At 46.4% G+C, this 25970-nt stretch overlaps 1 protein-coding gene across 1 annotated transcript in view; it reads right to left on the reverse strand.

Moving 5' to 3' along the window:
• Positions 1-1411: 1411 nt before the first annotated feature.
• Positions 1412-25970, reverse strand: part of DISP3 (dispatched RND transporter family member 3) — a 74915-nt gene continuing 50356 nt past the window's right edge. The window contains exons 8-21 of the mRNA XM_074306283.1: positions 23681-23829; positions 22949-23110; positions 22390-22551; positions 18731-18844; positions 16262-16398; positions 14699-14880; positions 11830-11960; positions 11498-11670; positions 8432-8558; positions 7310-7455; positions 4959-5118; positions 4354-4467; positions 3590-3756; positions 1412-1872 (exon numbers count right to left, since the gene is read on the reverse strand). Of these exons, the coding sequence (XP_074162384.1) occupies positions 1510-1872; positions 3590-3756; positions 4354-4467; positions 4959-5118; positions 7310-7455; positions 8432-8558; positions 11498-11670; positions 11830-11960; positions 14699-14880; positions 16262-16398; positions 18731-18844; positions 22390-22551; positions 22949-23110; positions 23681-23829 (2287 nt within the window). The 3' untranslated portion in view covers positions 1412-1509. The remainder of the gene's footprint in view (positions 1873-3589; positions 3757-4353; positions 4468-4958; positions 5119-7309; positions 7456-8431; positions 8559-11497; positions 11671-11829; positions 11961-14698; positions 14881-16261; positions 16399-18730; positions 18845-22389; positions 22552-22948; positions 23111-23680; positions 23830-25970) is intronic.

Raw genomic sequence — 25970 nt, forward strand, 5'->3', positions numbered from 1 at the left:
CTGTTTGTCTGTCTGTCTGTCTGTCTGTCTGTCTGTCTGTCTCTCTCTCTGTCTTTCTCTCTCTATCTTTCTCTCTGTCTCTGTCTCTGTCTCTGTCTCTCTCTCTCTGTCTCTCTCTCTCTCTCTGTCTCTGTCTCTCCCTCTTTCTTTCTTTATCTCTCTGTTTCTCTTTCTGTCTCCTCTATTTCTCTGTCTCTGTCTCTCTCTTGCATACATGTTATCACCCAATCCCTAGCCCTTTCCCCCAAAAGAAGGAGACTGTTGTGTCTATTTTCTCAGGACCTGGCACTAGCACTGGTGCTGGCATATAGTAGGTGCCTACTAAGTGCTTGTTGAATTGAACTGAACTGACTTGAATTTCTGCCATCCCATATTGCTGAAAGAGGCAATGTATAATGGAAAGAACACTGACTTGCGAGCCGGAGACCCTGGCTTTAAGTTTTGCTTCTCATCCTCACTATCAGTTTCCTGCCCTCTTCCCTTTGGCCTGGGTGGCTGAGCACTGCTTTTGCAGTTAATTATCTCCATTTAAAGAAAATGATGGAGTCATCGATGCTTAAAGTGTACTTGTTAATGATACTGGTCTGCAGTTCCATTTTGCTTTAATAAAAATCATTTGATCTGTGTGAGTGGGGGTGGGTGGGCCTTGATCTCTCCCCTGTAGTGACCACTGTTCTCTAACCCCCTCCTTCCAAAGCTATCTCAAGCTTAGGCCCTGGGGGTGGGCGCCAGAGAATGGGAGTGGAGAAAGGGCTCTGGATTCTTTTCTCGGGGAAAGGGAATTGATCCAAGGAGGATTGTGGTCAGGACTCTGGGACCATGAGACAGGGCCCTTAGGAGAGCCCGGAGAGGATGGGAAAGGGGAAGAGAGCATGCAATCCAGGAAGGGATCCTCTGGACTCGTATAATCAGGAACCCTTTAGGAAAAGGGGACAACCTGTGGTGGGGATAGAGGGGACAGTGTCTTGGGTGGGGAGTAGGGAGCCAAAAAGGATATTCCCCTTCCTGTTCCCTTATCCCTGCTGTGCTCTTTAAAAAAATAGGGAGAAGGGTGTCAGGGCCACTTCTACCCTAATGGCTCAGGAGCCTGAGGCCCTTTCCAACATCAGTGAAAGATCAAGAGTATAGCCTGAGGCACCCAGCCAGGAGAGGTCACTACTCAGGAGTGACCATCATCTGTCAACTGGGCTCCCATTTACCACTTTGTCCTCAGTTCTGTCCCTAGGCAGTGGAGGGGCCCTGTGCCCTTCCTCTGTTGTGTCTTGGACAGTGCTCAGTCTGGGGACCAAGGAAATAAAGAGTTCAGTGCCCTACTATGCAATAAAGTGCCTCCGGAGTCAAAAATCAGACTCCCTTTCCCATGCTTTCCCTTCCCCAGAGTCCCCACCCTCCCCTCTATCCCTCCCCCCACCCTGGTTTTTCCCTCAGGCAAAAAGTTTACAAAAAATGTCCCTCTTAAAAAAAATAAAGTCAGAATAAAGGAAAGAAAAGGTAGTGAACGTCCCAGGATTAGAGGTTGGTCCCACTGGGTAGGGGGATTTTGTATCCGTTTCTTAGAAGCAGAAGACAGATACCCAAGCCAAGGCTACCAGTCAAGAGTACAGCCCCAAGGGCTTTAAGGAAGGAAGTCCTGCTTCGGGTGAAGGAGCTGGGTGCCATGATACCCAGCAGGGCTGTGCTGACGGTAAGGGTGTAGAGAATGGAGACCCCTGTGTTGAGTGCGACGATCTTCCCAAATTTAGCAAAAGGGGCAATGATGCAGAAGAACAGGGGCACGGTGGCTATGACCGTGGTAACGGCACTTGAGACGATGGCCACCCCCACGTGCCGGACAGCCTCCAGCGTCCTCCACTGGCGCTGGGCACTTGGGTCCTGTCCAAAGACAAAAGAGAGATTGAGAGCGGTTTCAATCAGAAGATAACCTAGAACCTGTGGGATGCCCCAAATTCTAGGTTCATAGACTAACATAGTTAAAAGAGACCTTGGATTTATTTAATTTCATTTTATAGGTCGAAGGAAATTGAATCAGAGGTCAAATGACTTCAGGTCACACTGGCGTTAAGTTGCATGGTCAGGATTGAAAGTCTAGTTCTAGGTCTCCAAAGTCAGCATTCTTTTCACTGTAGCACATTTGGATTCCATGATGTAGATGGTGATCCTCCACAAGAAGTAAATCCTATGAATGGTGAACCAGGAAACACCTTAGTTGGGACGGCACTTAGCACTAGAATGGGCAGTGGCTGAAGGGAACTCCAGGATGGACAGCTGGGTCAGTGCCCTCTCCCACTTCACTCAACTACCCTCACCAATTCTGGAGTACCACTTAGTTGACAAAGTAATCTTCCCTGCCTTCACTCACTAAATTCCACTGGCTCCCTATTACCTTCAGAAAAAATGGTAAATGCTGGCATTTAAAACCCTTCCTACCCTTCCAGTCTTATACTTTACTCTTCTCCATAGGATCTATGATCCAGTTGTATGGCTTTCCTCATGGATGTCATCCATTTCCCATCTCCATGACTAGGATGAGCTCCTTCCCCATCTCTTTTTCCTAGCTTCCTTGATGCCTTCAAAACTCAGCTTAGCCTAGTTCAAGTGCCTTCCCTCTGTGATTTTTTTTTTTCCTTTTCTGTGTCCTCAAGGTGTCTGGCACATAGTAAATGCTTAATAAATGTTGGTTGACTAATTGCTTGCTTACATTGTTAGAGAAGTTTCCCAAATCTGATCCTATTTGTTGTCAGTCAGTCAAATAGCATTTATTAAGCTCCTGTTATATGCCAGGCACTATGTTAATCACTCAGGGCCCCCAGGTATTAGGCGGTGGGAAGCATAGAGGAAGAGTAAAGGAACCCTGTTATGATTGAAATGGAACAGAGCTTTAAAACAAAATACCAAACCAAGACAGATCCAGAACTCTTCAGAGGTCCAAACAAAACCCAGAATTCAGAATTAAAAAAGCAATGCTATTTCCCCAAGGACTCAGTGAAATTCCTCATGGAAGATATGTTTTCATTTATGTTCTCAGCCTTATGTTTTTCTTGGCTCTGTTCCCAAGTGCTCATTGCTAGGCCCTTCGAAAATATTCACCAACAAGATAATTCGTCTGCTGTTGTCTTTGAGCAATACCACCCTCCTCAGCTTTTAAACTCAATTTATGCTGCATGATGGAAATCCCAGCGGACTGGTCATCAAGACATGGGGTTCAAGGGTCAATTATACTATTTGTCAGTGTTAAGTTAGACATTTCCCTTGTATGGATTTCAGTTATCCATCTGCAAAATGGGAGTAATAATATTAGCACAACTTCTCTTTCATAATTGTTCTTGGATAAATGTTTTGTAAAGTCTGAAATACAATATAAACATATCATCATCATCATCGCTGTCCCTATTATGATTCTGGGGAGAGGGAAGCCATTAGAGTTTTGAGATCTGCTATCTTAATCCCTATTCATTAGGAAGATTGATTTAAAAGTAATCCTAGTAATCCAGAGCACTGATTCCAGCTAGTGGGTATTGGGGGATGGCACAGTGGATCCTAGGGTGAAATCTGATGCCCAATGAATGGGGTAGGGTAGGCAAGTTCTCACCTCAGCTGGGTGGAGGGGAAGGCTCTCTCCAGCCAACAGGTACCCTTCCACCAGATGTACACAGTAATCCACAGAGGAGCCAACAAGGATGGACAGAGATATGGCCTCCACAGCTCCCATCTCCCAGCCAGACCAGTACATGATGGTGACCACCAGGCAGACGATACCTGCAGAAAGAGTGAGATCATAGGCAGGAAAGAGTGGCTAAGGGGTGTTTTAAATTAAGTTTCCCTATGTACTATTGACTGGGATGGGGTCTGGCCTATTCAGGGCCAGCGTTACTGAATAGGTAAAATGGACAGGCAAGAGGTTCTCAGGGATAGATATGGCTTGAGAGGAAGGGAGGAAAAATGATGGTAATAGGAGTACAGCAAACAATTCAAAGGAGAGGCTAGAGGAAAGATTGGGCCCTTTGAGAGACAGAAACATAACAGAGCTTTAATTATCCAAGGGTTCATTAATCCTAATTACCTATCCAGAAATATCTATGAACCTATGAAAATACCTCTGAAAGCAGATAAAGGACTTTGAGCAATCCAAATAGTTTCCACAAAGTCCATTAACTTTGTAGTCATAGAAAAAAACCTGTTTACATAGTAACAGCTCAAGAACTCTTACTTTGCAAACATTTCTAATAAGTGTAGTGATTTCCCATTGAAAGGAAACTTATTAGAATCAACAAATTCAATGTAACATATTTAAAGTGCTCTGATAAGTCCCTATGGAGACCCCAGGAACTTCCTCTCCCTCCCCCATCCCCATACCTAGGATGCTCAGCAGCACAGGTAGCAGGAGCAGGATGTGGGTGGTAAACACGGCAACAGCAGCCACACAGATGAGCAATGAGAGGACTAGGCCGTATAGAGCACTCTGTACTCCTGAAATTAGGGGGGAAATGTTAATAAAAGTATCTCATCCCAGGCCACAAGTTGCAGCTATAATTTCACACTGGTCTAAGAGGTTAAAAGCCTTGTCCAACAACACACAGTTAGTAAAGACTAAATCTCAAGTCCATTTACATCTAGCCCAGCATGTGACCCAGGAAAAAAAAGTTCATTTAATAATCTGGACATAATTGTTTAGTTTCACTCCTATATATTTGGGGCTGCATTTAACATTTAGGCAAAGTCATAATGACTACTACCGTACTTAGAGAAGCCATCATGTCACCTTGGCCAGGGACGTCCAGCTGATCAGCAGCAGAACTGGGATTAAAACTGAGAAACTGATCTTCAGATGAGATCCCTCCCTCCCTCCACCAAAGCATAGCCATTCCCCCTTCAGGGTTTGAAGAGGCTGATGGGAAAATGAAGGAAAATGAAGATTGACAAAGAGCAGGTTTGAGGATTGGGAGTGGGGGGAATCTTACCTATGATTTCCATGAAGACTTGTTTCCAGTGTTCACAGGTTTGGAAGCCTCGGCGCAGGGCTGAGCCCTCTGGGGACAGCTGCAGTTGTTGCTGTAGGAAAGTCTCCCACTTGAGGTAGTCAGAGTATGTCTGGAAAGATGACTTGCCTTTGTAGGTAGTCTGCAGAAGACCAAGAGCTCTGTAACCCAAGGCTCTCTTAGACCGGCACGATTAGGGGGGTAGGCACGCCTATTATTCTCCACCCCATATGAACATGGAATCTCTTACCACCCCATGGGTCATAAATACTTATCCTTTACATCACAGTGGTTTAAGAGACAGGCACAGTAAAACACAAAATACAGGTATAAGAACATAGAATGTTAGAGGTTAGTACAGAAAATATTAGAGCTGAGAAGGGGGCTTAGAACCCAGGATGTCAGAGCTGGGAGGGCCCTTAAACATAAAATGACAAAACATTTTAGAGATTTAGAACATAAAACATAGAACATAGAGAACTTAGAACATAGGATCATCAGTTTTAGAGCCTAAAGCAGCCATAGAGATCATTTAGGTCAATCCCCAGATTTCACTGAGGAGGAAAACTGAGGCTCAGATTCTTGACATAACCTTAGCTTTTCTTCCAGCAAACCAATTGTTCCTGGCATCTCAACCCATGACTTTGTATCAATTTATTAACTTCCTTGCTATTCTCTGACTCAATCTACCTCTAGTAACCATTTCTTTGACTGCAAAGGACTCATCTGCTCCTCTACCAAGAATGTTTCTTGGAATCTCCCTGCCCCAGATAGATCCAGAGGGATTTTCAAGCCACTCCCAAACTCTGTATATCTAATGGCTATCAACCTGGAAGGGACCTTAAAATATTCAAGGCTAAAACACAGAATGAGGACCGAGGTCTCTCAACTTTGCCAGCAACTTGGACATGATCTTAGGCAAATCCTTTCTCTTTCTTGTAAGACAGCAAGAGTTCTATGACTTTGTTTTCTTCTTTGTAAAAATAAGCAAGTGAATTATACATCCCTTGCAGTCCCAGTCATCACATTTAATATTCTAAGGCCCCTTCCCAGCTCTGACATCCCAGGTTCTAAGGGCCCTCCCAGCTCTGACCTCCTAGATTCTAAGGGCCCTCCCAGCTCTGACCTCCTGTGTTCTAAAGGCCCTCCCAGCTCTGACATCCTGGGTTCTAAGGGCCCTCCCAGCTCTGACCTCCCGGGTTCTAAGGGCCCTCCCAGCTCTGACCTCCTAGATTCTAAGGGCCCTCCCAGCTCTGACCTCCTGTGTTCTAAGGGTCCTCCCAGCTCTGACATCCTGGGTTCTAAGGGCCCTCCCAGCTCTGACTCCCTGGGTTCTAAGGGCCCTCCCAGTTCTGACCTCCTAGATTCTAAGGGTCCTCCCAGCTCTGACCTCCCGGGTTCTAAGGGCCCTCCCAGCTCTGACCTCCTGTGTTCTAAGGGACCTCCTAGCTCTGACCTCCCGGGTTCTAAGGGCCCTCCCAGCTCTGACCTCCTGTGTTCTAAGGGTCCTCCCAGCTCTGACCTCCTGTGTTCTAAGGGACCTCCTAGCTCTGACCTCCCGGGTTCTAAGGGCCCTCCCAGCTCTGACCTCCTGTGTTCTAAGGGTCCTCCCAGCTCTGACCTCCTGGGTTCTAAGGGCCCTCCCAGCTCTGACCTCCTGTGTTCTAAGGGACCTCCTAGCTCTGACCTCCCGGGTTCTAAGGGCCCTCCCAGCTCTGACCTCCTGGGTTCTAAGGGCCCTCCCAGCTCTGACCTCCTGGGTTCTAAGGGCCCTCCCAGCTCTGACCTCCTGGGTTCTAAGGGCCCTCCCAGCTCTGACCTCCTAGATTCTAAGGGCCCTCCCAGCTCTGACCTCCCAGGTTCTAAGGGCCCTCCCAGCTCTGACATTCTGGATTCTAAGGGCCCTCCCATCTCTGACATCCCAGGTTCTAAGGGCCCTCCCAGCTCTGACCTCCTGGATTCTAAGGTTCCTCCCAGCTCTGACCTCCTAGATTCTAAGGGCCCTCCCAGCTCTGACATCCTGGGTTCTAAGATCCCTTCCAGCTCTGACCTCCTGGGTTCTAAGGGCCCTCCCAGTTCTGACATCCCACATTCTAAGGGCCCTCCCAGCTCTGACATTCTATATTCTAAGACCTCTCCCATCTCTGACATCCCGTGTTCTCAGAGTCCTCCAGGCTAGCAGGTCCTGCTCACTTAACCAAAGGACTCAGGGATTGGTCCTGCCATGGGGCAGCAAAAGAGAAGGGACAGTTTGCTGTGATTACAGGTTGCTCTCCAACATCCAGGAGTTGGTGCATGGATTATCAAAACCTCCATACTTCCCACTCCCTCACCGACTCGAAGGCCATGGAGATCCACTGTACTTTGCCCTCTCGCACGCCCACAGCCCCATGGGACAACTGCCCAGGGAGTAGGTTGGGCTCAGGAAGATTCTTGCACTCGGGGTGTAACATCTGTAGAAAGGTGGAGATGCTATAACCTAGAGAGAGAAGAAAGGAGACACCTCAGGAAACATCGAGACCATTGTACTAAGTGGGTGCAGCCCAGGAACGGCTTCTACCTCTGAGGGTCTGGGGGGAGGCCTCTCTTCCCCTACCCCTTATGTCCCAGGGACATGCTCCAAACACCTCTTCTTGTCATCCTCTTGGGAAATGTCTTCCATAGGATGTCTTACCATTCCATGGAGGAAGGGAGTTTCTTATTTCTTAGAATTACAGCATAGCGAATGGGAAGGGGCCTTAGGACATAAAATACCAGAACTGGGAGGGGTCTTGGGGCATAGAATGTTATTGCTGGGACCTTGGAACATGGAACTTAGAGGGACTTTAGAACATAGAATGTTAGAACTGGGAGGGACCTTAGATGATATCAGAGCTAGGAAGGACTTTAGAACAGGGAATATCAGAACTGGGAGGGCTCTTAGAATACAGGATGGTAGAGCTGAGAGGAGCAGCCTTAGAGTGTGGAATTTATAGCTGAGAGGGGAGAGGACCTTAGAACATGAAATGTCAGAATTTAGAGGGACTTTAGAACATAGAATGTTAGAACACAGGATGTCAGAGCCGTGGGAGGAGAGACATGGAAATTCAGAGACTGAGGATGACTTCAGGATCATGGAGCGTCCAACCCTATCATTTTATAGATGAGGGTCATAAGATCCCAGATCTAGAACTGGAAGGAATCTTGGAGGCCTTCTAGTCCCAATACTTCATTTTAGAAATTAGGACAATGAGATCCAGCAATTTTAAAGTTAAGTGATTTAGATCACACAGGTAACAAGCATCAAAGTCAAGATTTGGAAGTTGGTTCCCTGGAGATAGTTAGGCCCACCGAGGGATACAATCTGCTCAGTCACCCATAAATTACTGCAGGGCCAGGACCCCCTTACTGACTTTGATAATACTGTCCTTCTCCCCATCCTCATCCTGCAGGTCCAGGCCCGAGTCTTCACTCACCTGAGGGGAGGCACTGGGCCCCACCTGGCTTGACCAGCTCCGAGTTGTCCGCGATGGCTTTGCACAGTCGGCAGAGGTGCCCAATCTCTTTGAAGAGGTCAAAGCTGTCATCGTAGATAACGCTGCCCTTTCACAAGGAGACAGAAGCCAGCCAGGACCAATCACATGGGGCCAGACCAAATATTCTAACCATCAGGGGGCTTAGCCCTACTCCTTCCAAGAAGCCTACATTGACTGTTCCTGTCCTCCCAGTAACTTTCTCCGATCACCTAAGGGACTCACAAGATCACAGAATTTAGAGCTCGGTAAAGGCCCAGAGGTCATGGAGTGAGTCCGGCTCTTTCATGTTACAGATGAGGACAATACAAAGTCTGGATCCGAACCCAGATCCTTTGTCATTGAATGCTGCTCTCTTTCTATTGATCCTTGCTGACCCCAATGTGAGCTGGCCCTTACTCCCAGACTTTATCATGATTTCATGTGTCTGAATCTTATAAATTGGAGGCCCGACCATATCTTTCCTCTCTCTCCCTTCTCCTTCACCCACGCACTGGTCCATTGACCAGTATCCTAGATGAACAATAGACCCTCTACAAAAACTTAGAAGTCAATTAATTCAACTTGACCTGGTCCTTCCTGGAAATCCCTGGAGGTCAGTCAGTCAACAAGAATTATTTAAGTGCCTCTCATGTGTTAGGTACCACGCTACATGCTGGAGTGCAAAGAAAGGCAGAAACATGGTCCCTGCCCTCAGGGAGCTTACTGTCTAATGAGGGCGACATTTAGGGACACATATGGGGTAAGTGGAAAGAAAGAGGGACTGTTGTATTGCAAAGAGGGAGCTGCTCTTATGTGTGCTCAGGATCACTTGTGTTAATTGTGGCACCTCCCCCTCCACGCCACAGCTCATCCAGAAGCCTCATGTTCTTCCTGGAGTCCAGTACCCTCCGCCCATACTGCTTCTCCCTCTGCCTGAATGGCTCTTGCCAGAGCTTTCATTTCAGGAGGACATCCAGGCCAGCTTCATCCCATCTCCAGAGCTCCTTCTAAGCTGCCTTTATCACCTCCCTTTGCCCCATTTATGCTTCCTCTTGTGCATCATCTTCCCTTCCCACTTCCCTCACTAGAATGGAAGCTTCTTGAGGGCGAGACTGCCTTTTTTTCTGCTTGTATTTGTGTTCCCATTGCAAAGCACAAAGTCTGGAGTGTAGTAAAATGCTTGTAATGAATGCTCGGTGACCGACTGGGCTGCCCCTCTCTTCCCATTATCTCAGGGCGAAGGATGGGTGACAAAGCCCATACATCTCATTTCTGTCGCAATTTGCGAAGTGGTTTTCTTACAAGACAAATCATGCTTGCCTTTATTCTGGCGGCCCCTCTGTTCCTGCAAAGCTCTCCTTCTTTCCTCACTTCCCACTCCCAGAATGCCTTGTTTCCTTAAAAGTACGGCATTGACATATTAGAAACCTCTCTGGATTCTTCCCAGAGGTCAGTGCTCTGCCCCCTGACTTTATATTTACTCTGCATGTATATACTTATGTATTACCTGCTGCTTCCTGTGGGAGTTTGTCTCTTATTTTATCTTTTTTATTTATTTACTTGTTATCTCCTTCATTAAAATAGAAAGTAAGTCAGGCACATGGTTTTGTGGGATTTTTTTTGTATCCTCAGCATTAGGGAAGTGTCTGATACATGGTAATTGCTTATTAAATGCTTGTTGATTGAGGGATGGTTTGCCAACTTTCTTGATAAACCCAGCTGTTACTGCCGCACTTTTAATGTATATTTTGAATTTATCTCCCCAGCCTATATTCCAAAGAGATCTTAAGGGAGGGAAGGGACCCGCATGTGCAAAATTGTTTGTGGCAGCCCTTTTAGTAGAGGCAGGAAACTGGAAATTGAATGGATGCCCATCAATTGGAGAATGGTTGAATAAATTGTGGTATATGAATATTATGGAATATTTTTGTTCTATAAGAACCAATTAGCAGGATGAATACATAGAGGCCTGGAGAGACTTATATGAACTGATGCTGAGTTAAATGAGCAGGAGATCATTGTATATGGTAACAGCAAGATTATACGATGAGCAATTCTGATGGATGTGGCTCTTTCCAACAATGAGAGGATTCAGATCAATTCTAATGAGAACTACCTACACCCAGAGAGAGGACTGTGGGAACTGAGGATGCCTCATAACATAGCATTTTCACTTTCTGTTGTTGTTTACTTGCATTTTGTTTTCTTTCTCAATTTTTTCCCTTCTTGGTCTGATTTTTCTTGTGCAACAAGATAATTGTATAAATATGTATACATATAGTGGATTTAACATATACTTTAACATATTTAACATGTATTAGATTACTTGCTCTCTAGGGGAGGGGGGTGGAGGGAAGGAGGGAAAATTTGGAACATAAGGTTTTGCAAGGGTCAATATTGAAAAATTGCCCATGCATATGTTTTATAAATAAAAAGCTTTAGTCAAAAAATTGTCATCAAAAAAAAAGGATTTATTTCCCTGCATGCATCTTATTTTCCTCCAGTAATGTAAGCTCCTTGAGAGAAAGGCTATCTTCATTTTTTAACTTTGTACATCCACAAAAACAGGCACTTAATAAAGGCTCGTTTGAGGGATTGCTTTTGCCAGATAGATCATAAGCTCCTTGAGGACAGGGGATCTTTCATGTCACCTTTGATCTCCCAGATCTAGCAGAATGCCCGGCATTTTTGCTGAATGTGTTAGTTGACAATTTCTCTTTGTACAGGTGAGACAGCAAGAGCTGGTATGGTGGATCATGAGTCCAAGGACGTGATTTCAGATGCTGCCTCGGCTATTCCACTCTGAGAGCTTGGGTAAAATGCTAATGTGGCTCAATTCCTTCAGCTCTAAAATGGGTGTATTAGAGTGAACGACCTTTAAGGTCATCTCTAGGTCTAAAATTCCTAGATTCTCGAATTCAGTGCCCTTTTTACTATGTGATGCTGTTCTCAAGTTCCTGGAGCCACCTGTTCCCCGTTCCCCTTAACCAAAATATATGACCTCTGTCAGGTGGAGGGGCTGTGTACCATGTCTCCAATGACGTGGTTGTCCGAGTTCCTGGTACGGTTGACTCCAAGGATGCCAAAGACCACGAAGACCATTGCTCCTGTGTCCACCAGTGGGCGCACGGCAGGCTTTCCACAGCCAGTGTTCACACAGGGGTTGAAGCCTGAGGTTGCCGAGAGCCGGATCTTGGGGGCTGCCAGAGAGAAGGATGGAGAGGAAAATAATTGGCACAATGGGCTTCAGGATGCTTTCTGGGGGGAAAGTGATACTGTATCAGCCCCTCTCCAAAAAAACAAAAACAAAACCAAAAATCACACCACCGTTTCACCCTGTTGGACCGTCTAGAGCTCACCTTTCTCACTGGGTACATAGAGGAAGCCTTTGTTGGGGCCATCCGGGCTAGAGCTGAGAAGGCAGCCTGGAGGTGCCGCACATACACGCCCATGAAAGGGTGGCTTGTGGGACTGGGCAAAGTACAACTTCCTGCAAGGGCAAGAGAGTCAAGAGTGTTGATGAGAGAAGGTAAGCACTGAGATACTGGGCAGAGCATTTCATAGAGAAGACCTTAGCAGGACAGCACAGGAGGGATCACCCAGAGAATTTAAAAATACCTGAAAGGTTTTGTCATCTGAGAAGGAATCCTAGGGAGACAATGTGACCTAATGGTAAGAGCTTTCACCATCTTTGAAATCTTTTAAAAAAAAAAGCCATCTAGCTCAAAAAAACAACCTAGCTTTTGGCTGTAAATTGTGGCTCTGCATCCTGTAATTTGTGTGACCTTGGGAGCAAATCACTTAATCTGTCTAACCTTCGGTACCCTCAAGCATAAAATGAGGGGGTTGGTCTGGTTGACCCTAAAGGTCTTTCCAGCTCTTACATTCTAAATAGATGATTAAGTGCTAAAGTTTAAATGTGGCCTGAAGCCCACGTATGTGTGGGGAGGAGGGGAAGGAGACTGATAAAATCCTGAGCTGGTGCTAGGCTTATTATTGTTTCTAATTTCCCACATTCATATAATTAACATACTTCTATAACTCTTGAGGTTCATAAGGCTTTTTCTTCACAACAATCCCTTAAGGTAGACAATAAATTATTACTGACCCCATTTTATAGATGAAGAAACTGAGACTCAGGGTTGAAGTGACAAACCTCTGTTTGGAACCAGAATTTAAACCTAGAACTGTTGATTTTCAAGTCCAGAATCTTCACCTTCACAGCACAATGCCTCTCTAGTTCTCTTTCATTTCTTCCTACCCAAGTCCCTTGACCTCCTCACCCAAGATGCTTCAAGCAAAATAGGGCATTCTGTTGCCATAGCATCCATCCCCCTGCTTCCAGAAAGCACCGTGGGCCAGGCTGGTACTCTGCCCACACTGGTATCTAATATTCACTGGAGTGGAACGATTTCCATAGAGTGAGCATCCATCGTCTGGTTAAACCCCAGGGAGGGGATGAGGATTTGGAAGGGGAGACAATGCTGACAATTACAGCAATGATGATGTCATCCCCAGCATCCCAACGGCTGGTGGATTGAAGATTCTTGTAGCCTACAGAGATGAGCTCACCTCTCAATACTCTTATTCTATTACAAAAAGCCAAATTTTATCCTCCTCTGCAAAGGTCCAAAGAGAATTAGACACAAAAGGATAATAATAGGGTCATGGACCATTACTCACAGGGTCATAGATTATTTGGAGCTGGAATAGATCTCAGAGGACAGTCAGTTCAACCCCCCCTCATTTTTTTTTATTGTTCTTCAGTCATTTCAGTTATGTCCGACTTCATGATTCCATTTGGGGTTTTCTTGGCAGATATACTTCTCTAGCTCGTTTGACAAATGAAGAAACTGAGGCAAACAGGTGAGGTGACTTGGCAAGGGAGACACAGCTAAAAAGTGTCTGAGGCCAGATTTGAACTCATGAAGATGAGACTTCCTAACTCTAGACCAAGGACTCTATCCGCTATGGTGCCCCCTAGTTGTCTTCATCTTACACATATGGAAACTGAGATTTAGGGAAATTAAGTGATTTGCTTAAACATCAGGGGGTAGGATCTGAATCCATGATTTCTGACTCTATTTTACCTTCCTAAATTAGGAGGAAAAGAAGAGAAAACACTAATATTTCTCTTTCTTTGATGGTCTGCTGTGTTTTCATTGGTATTATCTATCAATGCAACTTAGCTTTTGCTCTGTAGCTAATTGTCTTAGAGACCTATCTGGGGCACTCAGTGATTTAATGATTAGCCCAGAGTCCTGCAGTCAATAAATATCAGTACTGGGATTTGAACCAAGAGCTTGCTCTCTCCAAGGCCAGCTTGGTTCCATCATTTCCAGCAGCTCCATAACAACAGATGACTTTGAGTAAAGCTGATTGACATGAGCAATAGGGAACCTTTCCCGTGTTTGCGAACACAGAGATGTGAATGATGATGGTAATAATGTTTTGGTGCCTGTCAATAATGATAGCAATAACTGACAGTCATATAGTACTCTAAGATTTGCCAAGCATTTTATATACATTATCTCATTGAAGCTTCACAACAACTCATGCGGTAAGTTCTTTTATGATCTCCATTTTTATAGATGAAAACCCAAAAGGTAAACCGAGGCTCTGAGGTTCAGGTACTGTGGCGTTGCGGAGAAGATGCTAAATTAGAAGCAGAGGATCTGGATTCCAATTCTGGCTCTGCTCTAGGTAGACACTTATGTGACTTTAGGCAAGTCTTTAAGCCTCTTTGTGCCTCAGTTCCCTTATTTGTAAAATGAGGGTGTTGAAATAGATGACCTCTGAAGTCTATAACTCCCTGCTATAAATCTATGACTATGTGATCCTAAATGATTTATCCAAGGTCAGAAAGCTAGCAAGTATCTCTTGAGCTGGGAATTGAGACTAGGTCATTGAATTATAGATTTAAGGGACCTTATGGAAGTCATCATTTTAATTCCAACTTTTTATAGATGAGGAAACTGAGGCACAGGGAGATTGTAGGGTTGATCATATCACTATTGAAATCATGTTTTTTCTGACTCTTAAGTACAGCATCTCTCCATCACAATCCCCAGTTTAGCTCAGAAGTGCCATCAGGGTCCTCGATCCCAGGATCTTTGACATTAATAGCCCGGCCCGGTGCCCCTCCAACTATCCCAGTCTTCACGGAGGGCTCAGCAGACTGGGAGAGATCCCGGCCCATCGGCAACACTGAGGCCTTTGTCATATTACCGGGTTCGCTGCTGTTCCTTGGCTGCCACATAAAAGCTGAAGTCAAACTTCCAGCCCCTCTTAGCATCGCAGGCCAGAGACGTCATCATCCATTTCCGGAGGCTCGTCTGCTGGAGCAGCCCTACTGTAGACATACAAGCGGTCAGCTTCTTGGTGAAGTTACCGTAAGGCACTCTATATACCTAAGCAGTGAATTAACAAAAACAAGACACGTAACTCCAGGGGCCATCCCAGCCCCGGCCCCTTCCCCCTCTCGGCCTCTGTAATCCGTCTTTCCATTGCCCACTAGACATCCTTTCCTATAGGTTTCCAAGATCCCTCCCAAATGACTTTTCATCTATTTTATATTTATTTCAATGTATACATCTTGTTTTCCTCCAATAGAATATAGGCTTCTTGAGGGCAGGGGATGTTTGTTTTTTCTCTCTATTCCCCTGATGTGAGGAAATGCTTCCTGGATCCTCCAAGACCTCGGGACCCCCTGCCCCATCTCAGCCCAGCATAAAGTCCCCAATTTTTGGTAAATTCAAATGGGGCCATTGCTTTGAGGAGAAAGAAAGCAAACAGAGAAGACAGGGCTGTAATTCCCTAATATGGGCAGGCAGTGAGGGAGATGGCAATATAATTAGTTCCATTAATTCTTCTCTAATCTTTTGACAAAAGTAGAAAACTAGAGCACAATTGAAATTTATAGTATTTTCATGTTTGAAAAGAGATTTGCATTCAGCTTCTTGTCTGAGCCTCCAAATAGCCCTGGGAGATAAGTACCTCCAAGTATTCTCCCCATTGTACAGATGAGGGAACAAGGGTTCAGAGAAATGCAATGATTGACCCATGACCACACAGCTAATAAAGACCAAAAGGGAAATTTGGATTCCAAGGCCACTACTCATATAACCCATGATGAAATGTCATCTCTTAAGACCAATTAGATGGGGAAATCAGGAGAGAGAAGATTTGAGTCTTGAGTCTGGGCTCAACTGAAATCTGAGGCTTTTCTGGACCTCAGTTTCCTCATCTGTAAGATGGGGATGATGATAATCATTGCCCTGCCTTTCTCAGAGATATCCTGAGGAACCATTGGGATTATGTTGACTGAAAGGACAAGGAAAGAAAAACCTAATTTATAATTTTTAGAGGCAGTGAGGGTTAAGTGACTTGCCCAAGGTCACACAGCAATAAGTATCTGAGACTAAATTTGCACTCAGATTCTCCTGACTCTAGGACTACTGCACCCCCCGGTATAATTTGTAATTATTATAAAATGAGGTCCTAAAAGGATAAAATCCAACTATATTCCCCCAAGGGGTTGGATCATTCATCTAAAACAAGAAGAGACCTCGGAGATCACCAAGTTTAACTCTCTCACTTGCAGGTAAAGAAACTGAGGGCCCAAGATCACATCAATGTCAAGCAGCAAAACTAGGGTTTGAATTCAGGTCTCTTAATTCCATATTCCAGCTCTTGCCACCGCACCACAAGAGGGCAGTACAGCGGATAAATGTGCTCAGTAGTTTAGCTTGAGCTCAGCAGTCCAGGACACCCAGACTGAGAAGGACTCACCTGGAAGGAGGGCACCTCCCCATCCCCAGGGGACACCGTCTGCCATGGCGCAGGGAGGCTGGCGTTGAGAGAAAACCTGTAGATGGCTGGTCTGCCCTTGCTCTTGGCCTTGGAAACATAAACGGTGCCCTGGGGTTCTGAGGGACATAGAAGAGAAGGGTTAGGAAAAGAAGGCATTTGTGGACATTCCCTCCCTCCAATCCCTGTATTTTTGACCTTTGATGCCAGGAGGGTCTCTCAACCTTATTCAAAGGACTTCAGATTTAGAGGTGAGAGTGCCCCAGCCACCACATTGATTCCCCTCCCGCCTCTGCACTTGACTCCAGACTTTTCCACCTTAATTAATTCCATTAATTCTTCTCTAACTTTTGACAAAAGTAGACAAGCTCCTAAACTGTAAGCTTCCTGAGAGTAGGGACTTGGTCATATTTGACTTCACTATCCCCAAGGCAGAGGCCAGGACCTTCATAGATGAAGGTTTTGCTGCAAGTCACAAAATTTAGAAAGAAGCCCGGGAATCGTCTCGTTCAGCCCTTTCGTCCTGCAGTGGACTTGGACAAGAGCTCCTGTTTCGTTTTTGGTTTTGTGTCACCAGTTCTAACGTGACTCTTTGTACATAGCAGATGTTTCATAAATGCTTGTGGACTTAATTGATGTGGGAAGGAGAAAATAACTCGTAAGGTCATACGGGAAGTAAACCATAAGAGATGAAATTCAAACACAGGTCCTGGGTCCTTTAATGTCAGATACAATGCCATTTCTATTATGTTATGTTGTAATGATTTTGTCCTGGGACCATTTATAACCTTTGTTTGTATCTCCCTCAAGTGTTTATTCTGTATGATAACAACAACTTACATTTAGCTATATGTATAATGCCTTAGGGTTGACAAAGTTTTTTTGTTTTCTGAGGCAATTGGGGTTAAGTGACTTGCCCAGGGTCTCACAGTCAGGAAGTGTTAAGTGTCTGAGGTCAAATTTGAACTCAGATGCTCCTGACTTCAGGACTATCTACTGCACCCACTAGCTGCCTGATTACAAAGTTCTTTAGGCAACTATGTACCTTAACCCCCTACTACTAAGAAGGTAGGACTGATATCTAATCTAATTTGGAAAAAAAAATATCTCCCTTCCCCTAGGAGTGCTCTACAAAGTGGGTGTTTTTTTTAATTTTTTAATTTTACAGATTAAATCAAATTAATAAATGTATTAAGCTGTGCTCATGATTCGGTGAGAATGTCCTTACTTTTAATGCACCAGCTATCCTTTAGGCTCATCTAGGTCAGTGCATCTGCCTGAGGCTGGAGTTGATCAGAGTGTTTTTGAAGATGCTCTTATGTGGTGAGAGCCCAGGACTGTTTTCCCAGCTCCTGTCTCAGGTTGTCAGGGCTTGGCTTTCCCCACACCAGTAAGATTATTTTCCCACTGGGAAAATTAATTGCCCTGAGCTCTAGGAACCTCGGTCTGCTCAGATTCACACCAATACTGTTTGGAGGTAACAGGTTCCTCCTGTGCTGAAAAATCTAACCATCTAACCCAACATCCTCAATTACAAAAGAGGAAACTATGGTTTAGACCAGTGAAGTGACTTCTCCAAAGTTACAGAAGCAATAAGTGGCAGAGGTAGGATTTGAATCCAGTTCCTCAGACTCCAAGAATAGCACTGGCTTTGTTGTACCGGGTGCATGGGCCTGCTGATCAATCTGGTGCTACCCCACTTTTCCAGCCTTATCTCACATTATTCCTTTCCATCACCCCATCAAGCAGCATTTGTTTATTAAGCCTCTTATATTATCGATTTTTACTATCTTACATTTAAGCGGCCATCCCAAGAACATTTAGGGTTGGTGCTCTGTCCTCAAGGATTTAATATACGTTCTACTGGAGGAGGATTCTTTTCTTTTTACACAGAAACTGTATTTTTCCTATCAACTTGGCTTTGTTTTTACTGTTTCTCCTAGCTGAAATGTCCTTTCTGTCTCTTTACCCACTGAACACCTACTATCTTTTAAAAACTCAATTCAAAAGCCTCCTCTTCCAAGAAGCTTTCTCGGATCCTCCCAGATATTCATGGCTGCCATGAATCTCCAGCAATGCTTAATCCCACCTTTTTGGTATAGCTAGCATGTGATTATGGTGCATTGTGGTTAACCAGATTTGGGGTTTATTCCCTTAGCAGTCAGTAAGCCACATGAAGACAGTGAATCTGTCTTTTCTAAATTTTGACTCTTCTCTAGCACTGAGCATGGTTCTATAATTACAGAACGAGCATGAAGTAAAACATTTTTAAATAATGAAAGAATGAATGAATGAAAGGAGGTGAAAGGAAAGAAGGAGGGAGGGAAAAATGGGGGGGAGAGAGGAAGGATGGGGGTGGGAGAAATGGAGGGAGAGAGGAAGACAGACCCAATAAGCTCTCTATTTCTTTCCCCCTCCAATTCTCCTTCCCCTAGATCCTCCCATACTGACCCTGTTGGGTGGCTTCACTCCGGCTACCCCAGGCAGGTCCAGAACCCCTTTTCTTCTTCTCCAGAGATGTCCGGATGTTGTTCTGAAGGCTATGGGGCTTTTCCTGAAACAGACCTGTCCCCCAAGCTGAGTCAGGGAGGGAAAGACTCATCTCACCTGGAGGGAAGGGATGGAGTGGGGCAGAATGGGACTACATCAAGGGAGCCTCAGGAGAATGCTCGAGGAGAAATCTTGGGTCACTATGTCCCACTGTAAGGTCAGGAATCTGAAAACAGTCATACCGAGCTGAAATATAGTCAGGGTGTGAGCAAGTGAGACCTGAGGATATGAGAAGGAAGAGCCCTGAGGATTTCAGCTTCCTCTCCAATTCCACTAAAGCCACAGTGCCAGATTTAAAATCACATTATCAGCATGTCAGAGCTGGGAGGGCCCTTAGAACCCAGGATGTCAGAGCTGGAAGGGCCTTTAGAACCCAGGAGGTCAGAGCTGGGAGGGCCCTTAGAACCCGGGAGGTCAGAGCTGGGAGGGCCCTTAGAACCCAGGAGGTCAGAGCTGGGAGGGCCCTTAGAACCCAGGAGGTCAGAGCTGGAAGGGCCCTTAGAACCCAGGAGGTCAGAGCTGGGAGGGCCCTTAGAACCCAGGATGTCAGAGCTGGGAGGGCCCTTAGAACCCAGGAGGTCAGAGCTGGGAAGGCCCTTAGAACCCAGGAGGTCAGAGCTGGAAGGGCCCTTAGAACCCAGGAGGTCAGAGCCGGGAGGGCCCTTAGAACCCAGGAGGTCAGAGCCGGGAGGGCCCTTAGAACCCAGGAGGTCAGAGCTGGGAGGGCCCTTAGAACCCAGGAGGTCAGAGCCGGGAGGGCCCTTAGAACCCAGGAGGTCAGAGCCGGGAGGGCCCTTAGAACCCAGGAGGTCAGAGCCGGGAGGGCCCTTAGAACCCAGGAGGTCAGAGCCGGGAGGGCCCTTAGAACCCAGGAGGTCAGAGCCGGGAGGGCCCTTAGAACCCAGGAGGTCAGAGCCGGGAGGGCCCTTAGAACCCAGGAGGTCAGAGCCGGGAGGGCCCTTAGAACCCAGGAGGTCAGAGCCGGGAGGGCCCTTAGAACCCAGGAGGTCAGAGCCGGGAGGGCCCTTAGAACCCAGGAGGTCAGAGCCGGGAGGGCCCTTAGAACCCAGGAGGTCAGAGCCGGGAGGGCCCTTAGAACCCAGGAGGTCAGAGCCGGGAGGGCCCTTAGAACCCAGGAGGTCAGAGCTGGAAGGGCCCTTAGAACCCAGGAGGTCAGAGCTGGGAGGGCCCTTAGAACCCAGGAGGTCAGAGCTGGGAGGGCCCTTAGAACCCAGGGTGTCAGAGCTGGGAGGGCCCTTAGAACCCAGGAGGTCAGAGCTGGGAGGGCCCTTAGAACCCAGGAGGTCAGAGCTGGGAGGGCCCTTAGAACCCAGGAGGTCAGAGCTGGGAGGGCCCTTAGAACCCAGGGTGTCAGAGCTAGGAGGGCCCTTAGAACACAGCATGTCAGAGCTAGGAGGGCCCTTAGAACCCAGGAGGTCAGAGCTGGGAGGGCCCTTAGAACCCAGGGTGTCAGAGCTGGGAGGGCCCTTAGAACCCGGGAGGTCAGAGCTGGGAGAGCCCTTAGAACACTGGAGGTCAGAGCTGGGAAGGCCCTTAGAACCCAGGATGTCAGAGCTGGGAAGGCCCTTAGAACACAGGAGGTCAGAGCTGGGAGAGGGCTTAGAACACAGAATATCAGAATTGGAAGGAGTCTCAGAAATCCAATCAAAAATTTTCATTTTATAGAAGAAATAATCAAAGAATTGAGAAGGAAACATCATAAGCTGAGTTAGTAGAAAAGGCTGGACTAGAATCTTTCTCTTCACTTCCAGTTTTAGGCTCTCTTATCCTTCACACACACACACACACACACACACACACACACACACACACACACACACACACACACAGTGCTTCCTTGAAATAGTCTAGTATAAAGCTGAAAGGAACCTCAGAGAACACTCCCTTCATTTACAGATGAGGAAACTGAAGCCCAAGGAGGTGAAGAGATTTACCCAGTAGTCAGAAAGGACATGTCAGAGGTGAGACTCGAACTCAGAAGTTTGGACTACAACTTTTACCTCCTAAATTCCCAGTAAATACTCTAGTCCCCTAACAATGTGAATTTAAAGCTAGTGTCTGGTATTCCCTCATTGATCTAAGCAAGCCACTTCCTGTCCCTGGAAGTTTCCTTCTCTGAAAGGGAGGAGGGTGGACTCCATGGGCTCTGAAGTCCCTTGCAGCTCTGCATCTGGGGTCTTCTGAATAGTGAATACAAGGAAGATGGGGGGAGCTCTGCAGAGAAGCAGAGGCAGCATTTGATATTTAGCATCCAGAAACCTAAATCCTACTAATTGTAACAGACACACATGATGCATTCAGGGGTTTGCAAGTTTTCACACACTATTTCACTGGAGCTTCCTAATAATCCTCTGAAGCAAAGACTCCCATTTTGAGTAAGACAATTGGGGTTGAACGACTTGTCCAGAATAAGTGTCTATGTTTGGATTCGCACTCAGGTCCTACTGTCTCCAAGGTCAGTGATCTATTCACTGCTCCACCTTGGTGCCCTGCCCCCGTTCTACAGATGAAAATATTGAGATCAAAGTTGCTGCTTCAAAGTCACACAGTAGGGATCAAACTGCCATCTTCCTACCACACTGTCTCTCTCCCGGCCCTAGGCCTATTCCTGGCAAGCAACATTTTGTTAGCATTTTGTCCAGCTTTGACATAAGAGCTCGTGCCGCTTCTGACGTCTCTTGTGAGAACGCAAGCAATGGCTGGAATTAAGTCTAATCCCCGGGAGCTAGCTGGATGTCTGAAGGCATCAGGGACTCCCTGAACACTGACAGCAATTAAAAAGGTGGTTCTCTCAGGCTGGTGTTCCAAAGCACTTGGAATGGTGCTTCCCTAATGTGTGAAGACCAGGTTAATCTGAGCAAAGCCATCATTAAAATGAGGGTCATTTTAATGACAGTTAGATTTCCTCTTGAGCCTTCTAAGCCCTTGGGGAACTGTGTGATATTGCAGAAGTACCCTAACCTGAGCTTCAATGTCCTCCCCCACAAAATGAGGGAGTTGGGCTATAAGGAGCGATAACATGCTGGCATTCTACAACCAGCTCTAGTAGAGACTCTCGGGCTTCTATCACTGATGGAGAAGTGGAGACTCCCAGAGAGGCAGGGCCCCCCATCTGGCCCATCTCTGCCCCCGATTTGCCATTAAAGAAACTGGCAGAATGGTAATGGCGGAGTGAGAATCTGAATTCAGGTTCTTTGTGACTTACTCAACGTCCATGAAGACTCCAACCCAAGTACCCGGTCCTGTTGGCTCACGGATTGTATTATAATAGTAATTATTGTCATTGATAATAATATTTACACAAAGATCTGTCATTTGTAAGGCACTTTTTGGTTTATAAAGCATTTTTTCACTGTCAAACCTATGAGGTGGCCAGCATTCCCATTTTGCAGAAATGAAATCTGAGGTTCAGGGAAGGATAACTGTTTTCTGGGTAGTTACATCAGAGCTAGGACCCTGGCAGGAAGCTTGTACAAAAGATACAGCAGGAAGGCCCAGATGACCATGTTCTTCTGCCCCAGGCCTCCTAGTATTCTCACCTGAACAGGTGACACACGAGATGCCTTCAGCACTTAGGTTGTACTTGAGGTCCAGCAGCACCTGGATATTGGTGTCCGGTCGGAAAAGGAGGGGTGCTCGGCTGGCCGGCCGGAGCCGGCTAGCGAAATAGAGGGACAGGATGAGGACAGTGACAAAGAGCCCTGCAACGAGAGGCCATCTTAGGAGGTAGGTCTGGGCCCCACGTTCCCTCCTATCCTTGGAGAGCCTCATCTTCCACCACCCTAAAGGGACTGGGAAGGGGTCCTGAAGGCAGTCCTGTAGAGAGCGGCTTACTCCAGCCCGAGGGCAGACCGTCTGGGACAAAGAGCTGAGTTTACTGGGTGAAGCTTTCCCAGAAGCTCTGAGTGACTGGTGCCATTTTGTATGACATGTAAGTGAGTAGGGCAGAGAGTGGAAGTGGGAAAAAATGTCAATTACCCTACAGTCTAGGGGACCAAAATCCAAAGAGTCAATGGGATCCCCTACTGACCCACCTGTGAACTAGACTTAAGTGTGATGGAGGGAGCTCAGAAGGAGCAGGGCAGGGGCCCTGCTTACCCACAATGACCCAGCGGCTCTTCACGGCTGACCACAGTACCCAGTGGTGGAGAAGTTCTTGCAGCTGAGTGATGAGCTGGCCTCGGCTGCTCTTCTCCAGGGGAAGCTGTAGGTTCTCAGGGAGCACAGACACAAGGGGGACATCCCCCATCTCCAGGGTGACTGATGAAGCAAAGGAGACAGCTTTCTCTGAATGAAAGCCATGAGGAAAGGGGGAGGGATCATACCTGCAGAGCACTTGGGCAACAGGGCAGAATGTCTAGGGATTCCTCTCTATCTTAAAGGAACAGCCTGGGTAGAGGTCATGCCCCTGGTTTCTAAGCATGTATCCTTCTGCCTATGGGTGGGATCCCAAAAGAAGGGATAGCTTCTCTGAATGAAAGCCATGAGGAAAGGGGGAAGGGTCATACCTGCAGAGCACCTGGGCAACAGGGCAGAATGTCTAGGGATTCTTCTCTGATCTTAGAGGAACAGCCCAGGTAGAGGTCGTGCCCCTGGTTTCTAAGAATATACCCTTCTGCCTGTGGGTTAGAGTCCCAAGAGAAGGGGAATGTTTCACTGCAGCCTCCCAGCATGACTGATGGAGATTCCAAATAATCTGATAGTCTTTCCGGGTCCCAAGGAGTCATCTTATTCAATTTCCTGCTGCCACATAAATCAGTTCAGAAACTAGGATATCTGTTGAAGAAGAGGGTAGGGAAGGCAGCAAGGGACTGGGGAGAGGTATCTCACCTGGCTCCTCCTCCACATTCAACAGTGGGATATCATCATCCAGGTAGGGCATAGGACCCTGGGCTGGGCCGACCCCTGCTGGCTCCGGATTGATGAACAGGCCATTGGAGAGATGGAATGAGCTCTTCCGGACACATTTCTGGTGGCAGCTATGAAGGAAAGACCCGTATGGTCACTCTGTTCCCTGTGGGCTCGGGGAGGGCTGGGTCGAGATCCACCTCAGCCATCACACTGGGCTTTTTCTTAGCTTTCTCAGCACAGATTCTCACTAAAACTAAGTACTCATGGTAGAGCTGGGAATTGATCCAGCCATTCTGAATAGCAATTTAGAACCATGCCCAGAATGTTACCAAGTCATGCATATAATGTGATAGCAGCTATATCATTACTAGACCTATACCATAAAGAAATCAAAGAAGGAGGAAAGATAAAAAAATATTTATAGTACCTTTTTATGGTGACAAAGAACTAGAATCTAAGGAGGAGCCCGTCGATTAGGGAATGGCTGAACAAATTATAATGGAATGGAAGAGAACTGTGTTGTAAGAAATCAAATTTGGAATGAATGAAAGTTTCAGGGGAAATTGAAAAGACCTCTATGAACTGATGCACAGTGAAGTGAGCAGAACCAAGAGAACAATTAACTCAATGACAACAATGTCATAGAGAAAATGACTTGGAAGACTTTATAATCTGAGAAATCACGAGATGAAACATGTCACCTATCTCCTGCCAGAGAGACCATGGCTTTCAAATGCAGAATGAAATATAACTTTATGGATAAGGTCAAGGTGGGAACTTATTTGTTTATTTTTTTAATTATTTGATTGAGGGGTAGTGGGAGAGAGGAATAATAAATTCTTGTGAAATAAATTTTACAAAATAAACAAAGCCCATCTCAAAGAAAGTGAAGAATGAGCAATGGATCAGGATAAAGGAGGCCTGAGTCTCTTCTGGCCTTCTGATCCCCATCACTAGCTCTACCCTTAATCACTTACATTTGGTGTGATCTTGGGCAGGTCACCTCAACCTGCCTGAGTTTCAGCTTCCTCAGATGAGAAGAAATTTGAGCAAGGGGGCAGCTAAATGATGCAACAGATAGAGCACCAGCACTGAAGTCAGAAGGACCTGAATTCAAATCTGACCTCAGACACATAGCAACACTTCCTGGCTGTTACCCTGGGCAAGTCACTTATTCCCCGATTGCCTCATGAAAATTAAAAAAAATAAGATATTTGGGCAAAATAATCTCCAAGATACCTTCTAATTCTGATAATCTCTATTCTACAGTCCTTCCCAGGTCAACATCCTTGTTCTAAGGGCCCTCCCAGCTCTGACATCCCGGGTTCTAAGGGCCCTCCCAGCTCTGACCTCCTGGGTTCTAAGGGCCCTCCCAGCTCTGACATCCCGGGTTCTAAGGGCCCTCCCAGCTCTGACCTCCCGGGTTCTAAGGGCCCTCCCAGCTCTGACCTCCTGGGTTCTAAGGGCCCTCCCAGCTCTGACATCCTGGGTTCTAAGGGCCTTCCCAGCTCTGACCTCCTGGGTTCTAAGGGCCCTCCCAGCTCTGACCTCCTGGGTTCTAAGGGCCCTCCCGGCTCTGACATCCTGGGTTCTAAGGGCCCTCCCAGCTCTGACCTCCTGTGTTCTAAAGCCCCTCCAAGCTCTGATATTTTATATTCTAAGGGCGTTCCTAGTTCTGATATCCTGTGTTTTAATGCTCGCTCTCAATTCTGACATACCATGCTCTAACACTCCTCCCAGCTCTAACATTCCATCTTCTAAGAGCCCTCCCAGCTCTGACATCCCATGTTCTAAGGGCCCTCCTAGCTCTGATATGCTGTGTTCTAATGCCCCCTCCCAGCTCTGACATCCCATGTTCTAAGGGCCCTCCTAGCTCTGATATCCTGTGTTCTAATGCCCCCTCCCAGCTCTGACATTCTATGTTCTAAGGACTTTCTCTCCTAGTTCTGACATTCTATATGCTAAGGTTCTTCCCAGGCTTTATGATTTATGAGTTAGCTGGCCTTTGTGTCCACTGCCTTACTTCTCTTGGGCTCAGTCAAAGCTTCCTTTCCATGGCAAATTGAGAAAACACTCTTGTGCTGTAAGAAATCAAACCAACAAGACTTGCCCTAGGGTTTCTCATTTTTTGCATCTTTTCTGATGCTTTATATTTATTCTCATAATATAGGCAGGTTGTAAATTAGATTGTAAACTCCCTGAGGGCAGGGACTATTCAGTTTTTGCCTTTGTATTCCTAGTACTTGGCACAATGCCTGGCACATGGGGA

Source organism: Sminthopsis crassicaudata, chromosome 3 (assembly GCF_048593235.1).
Source record: "Sminthopsis crassicaudata isolate SCR6 chromosome 3, ASM4859323v1, whole genome shotgun sequence".
NCBI classification, from domain to species: Eukaryota; Metazoa; Chordata; class Mammalia; order Dasyuromorphia; family Dasyuridae; genus Sminthopsis; species Sminthopsis crassicaudata.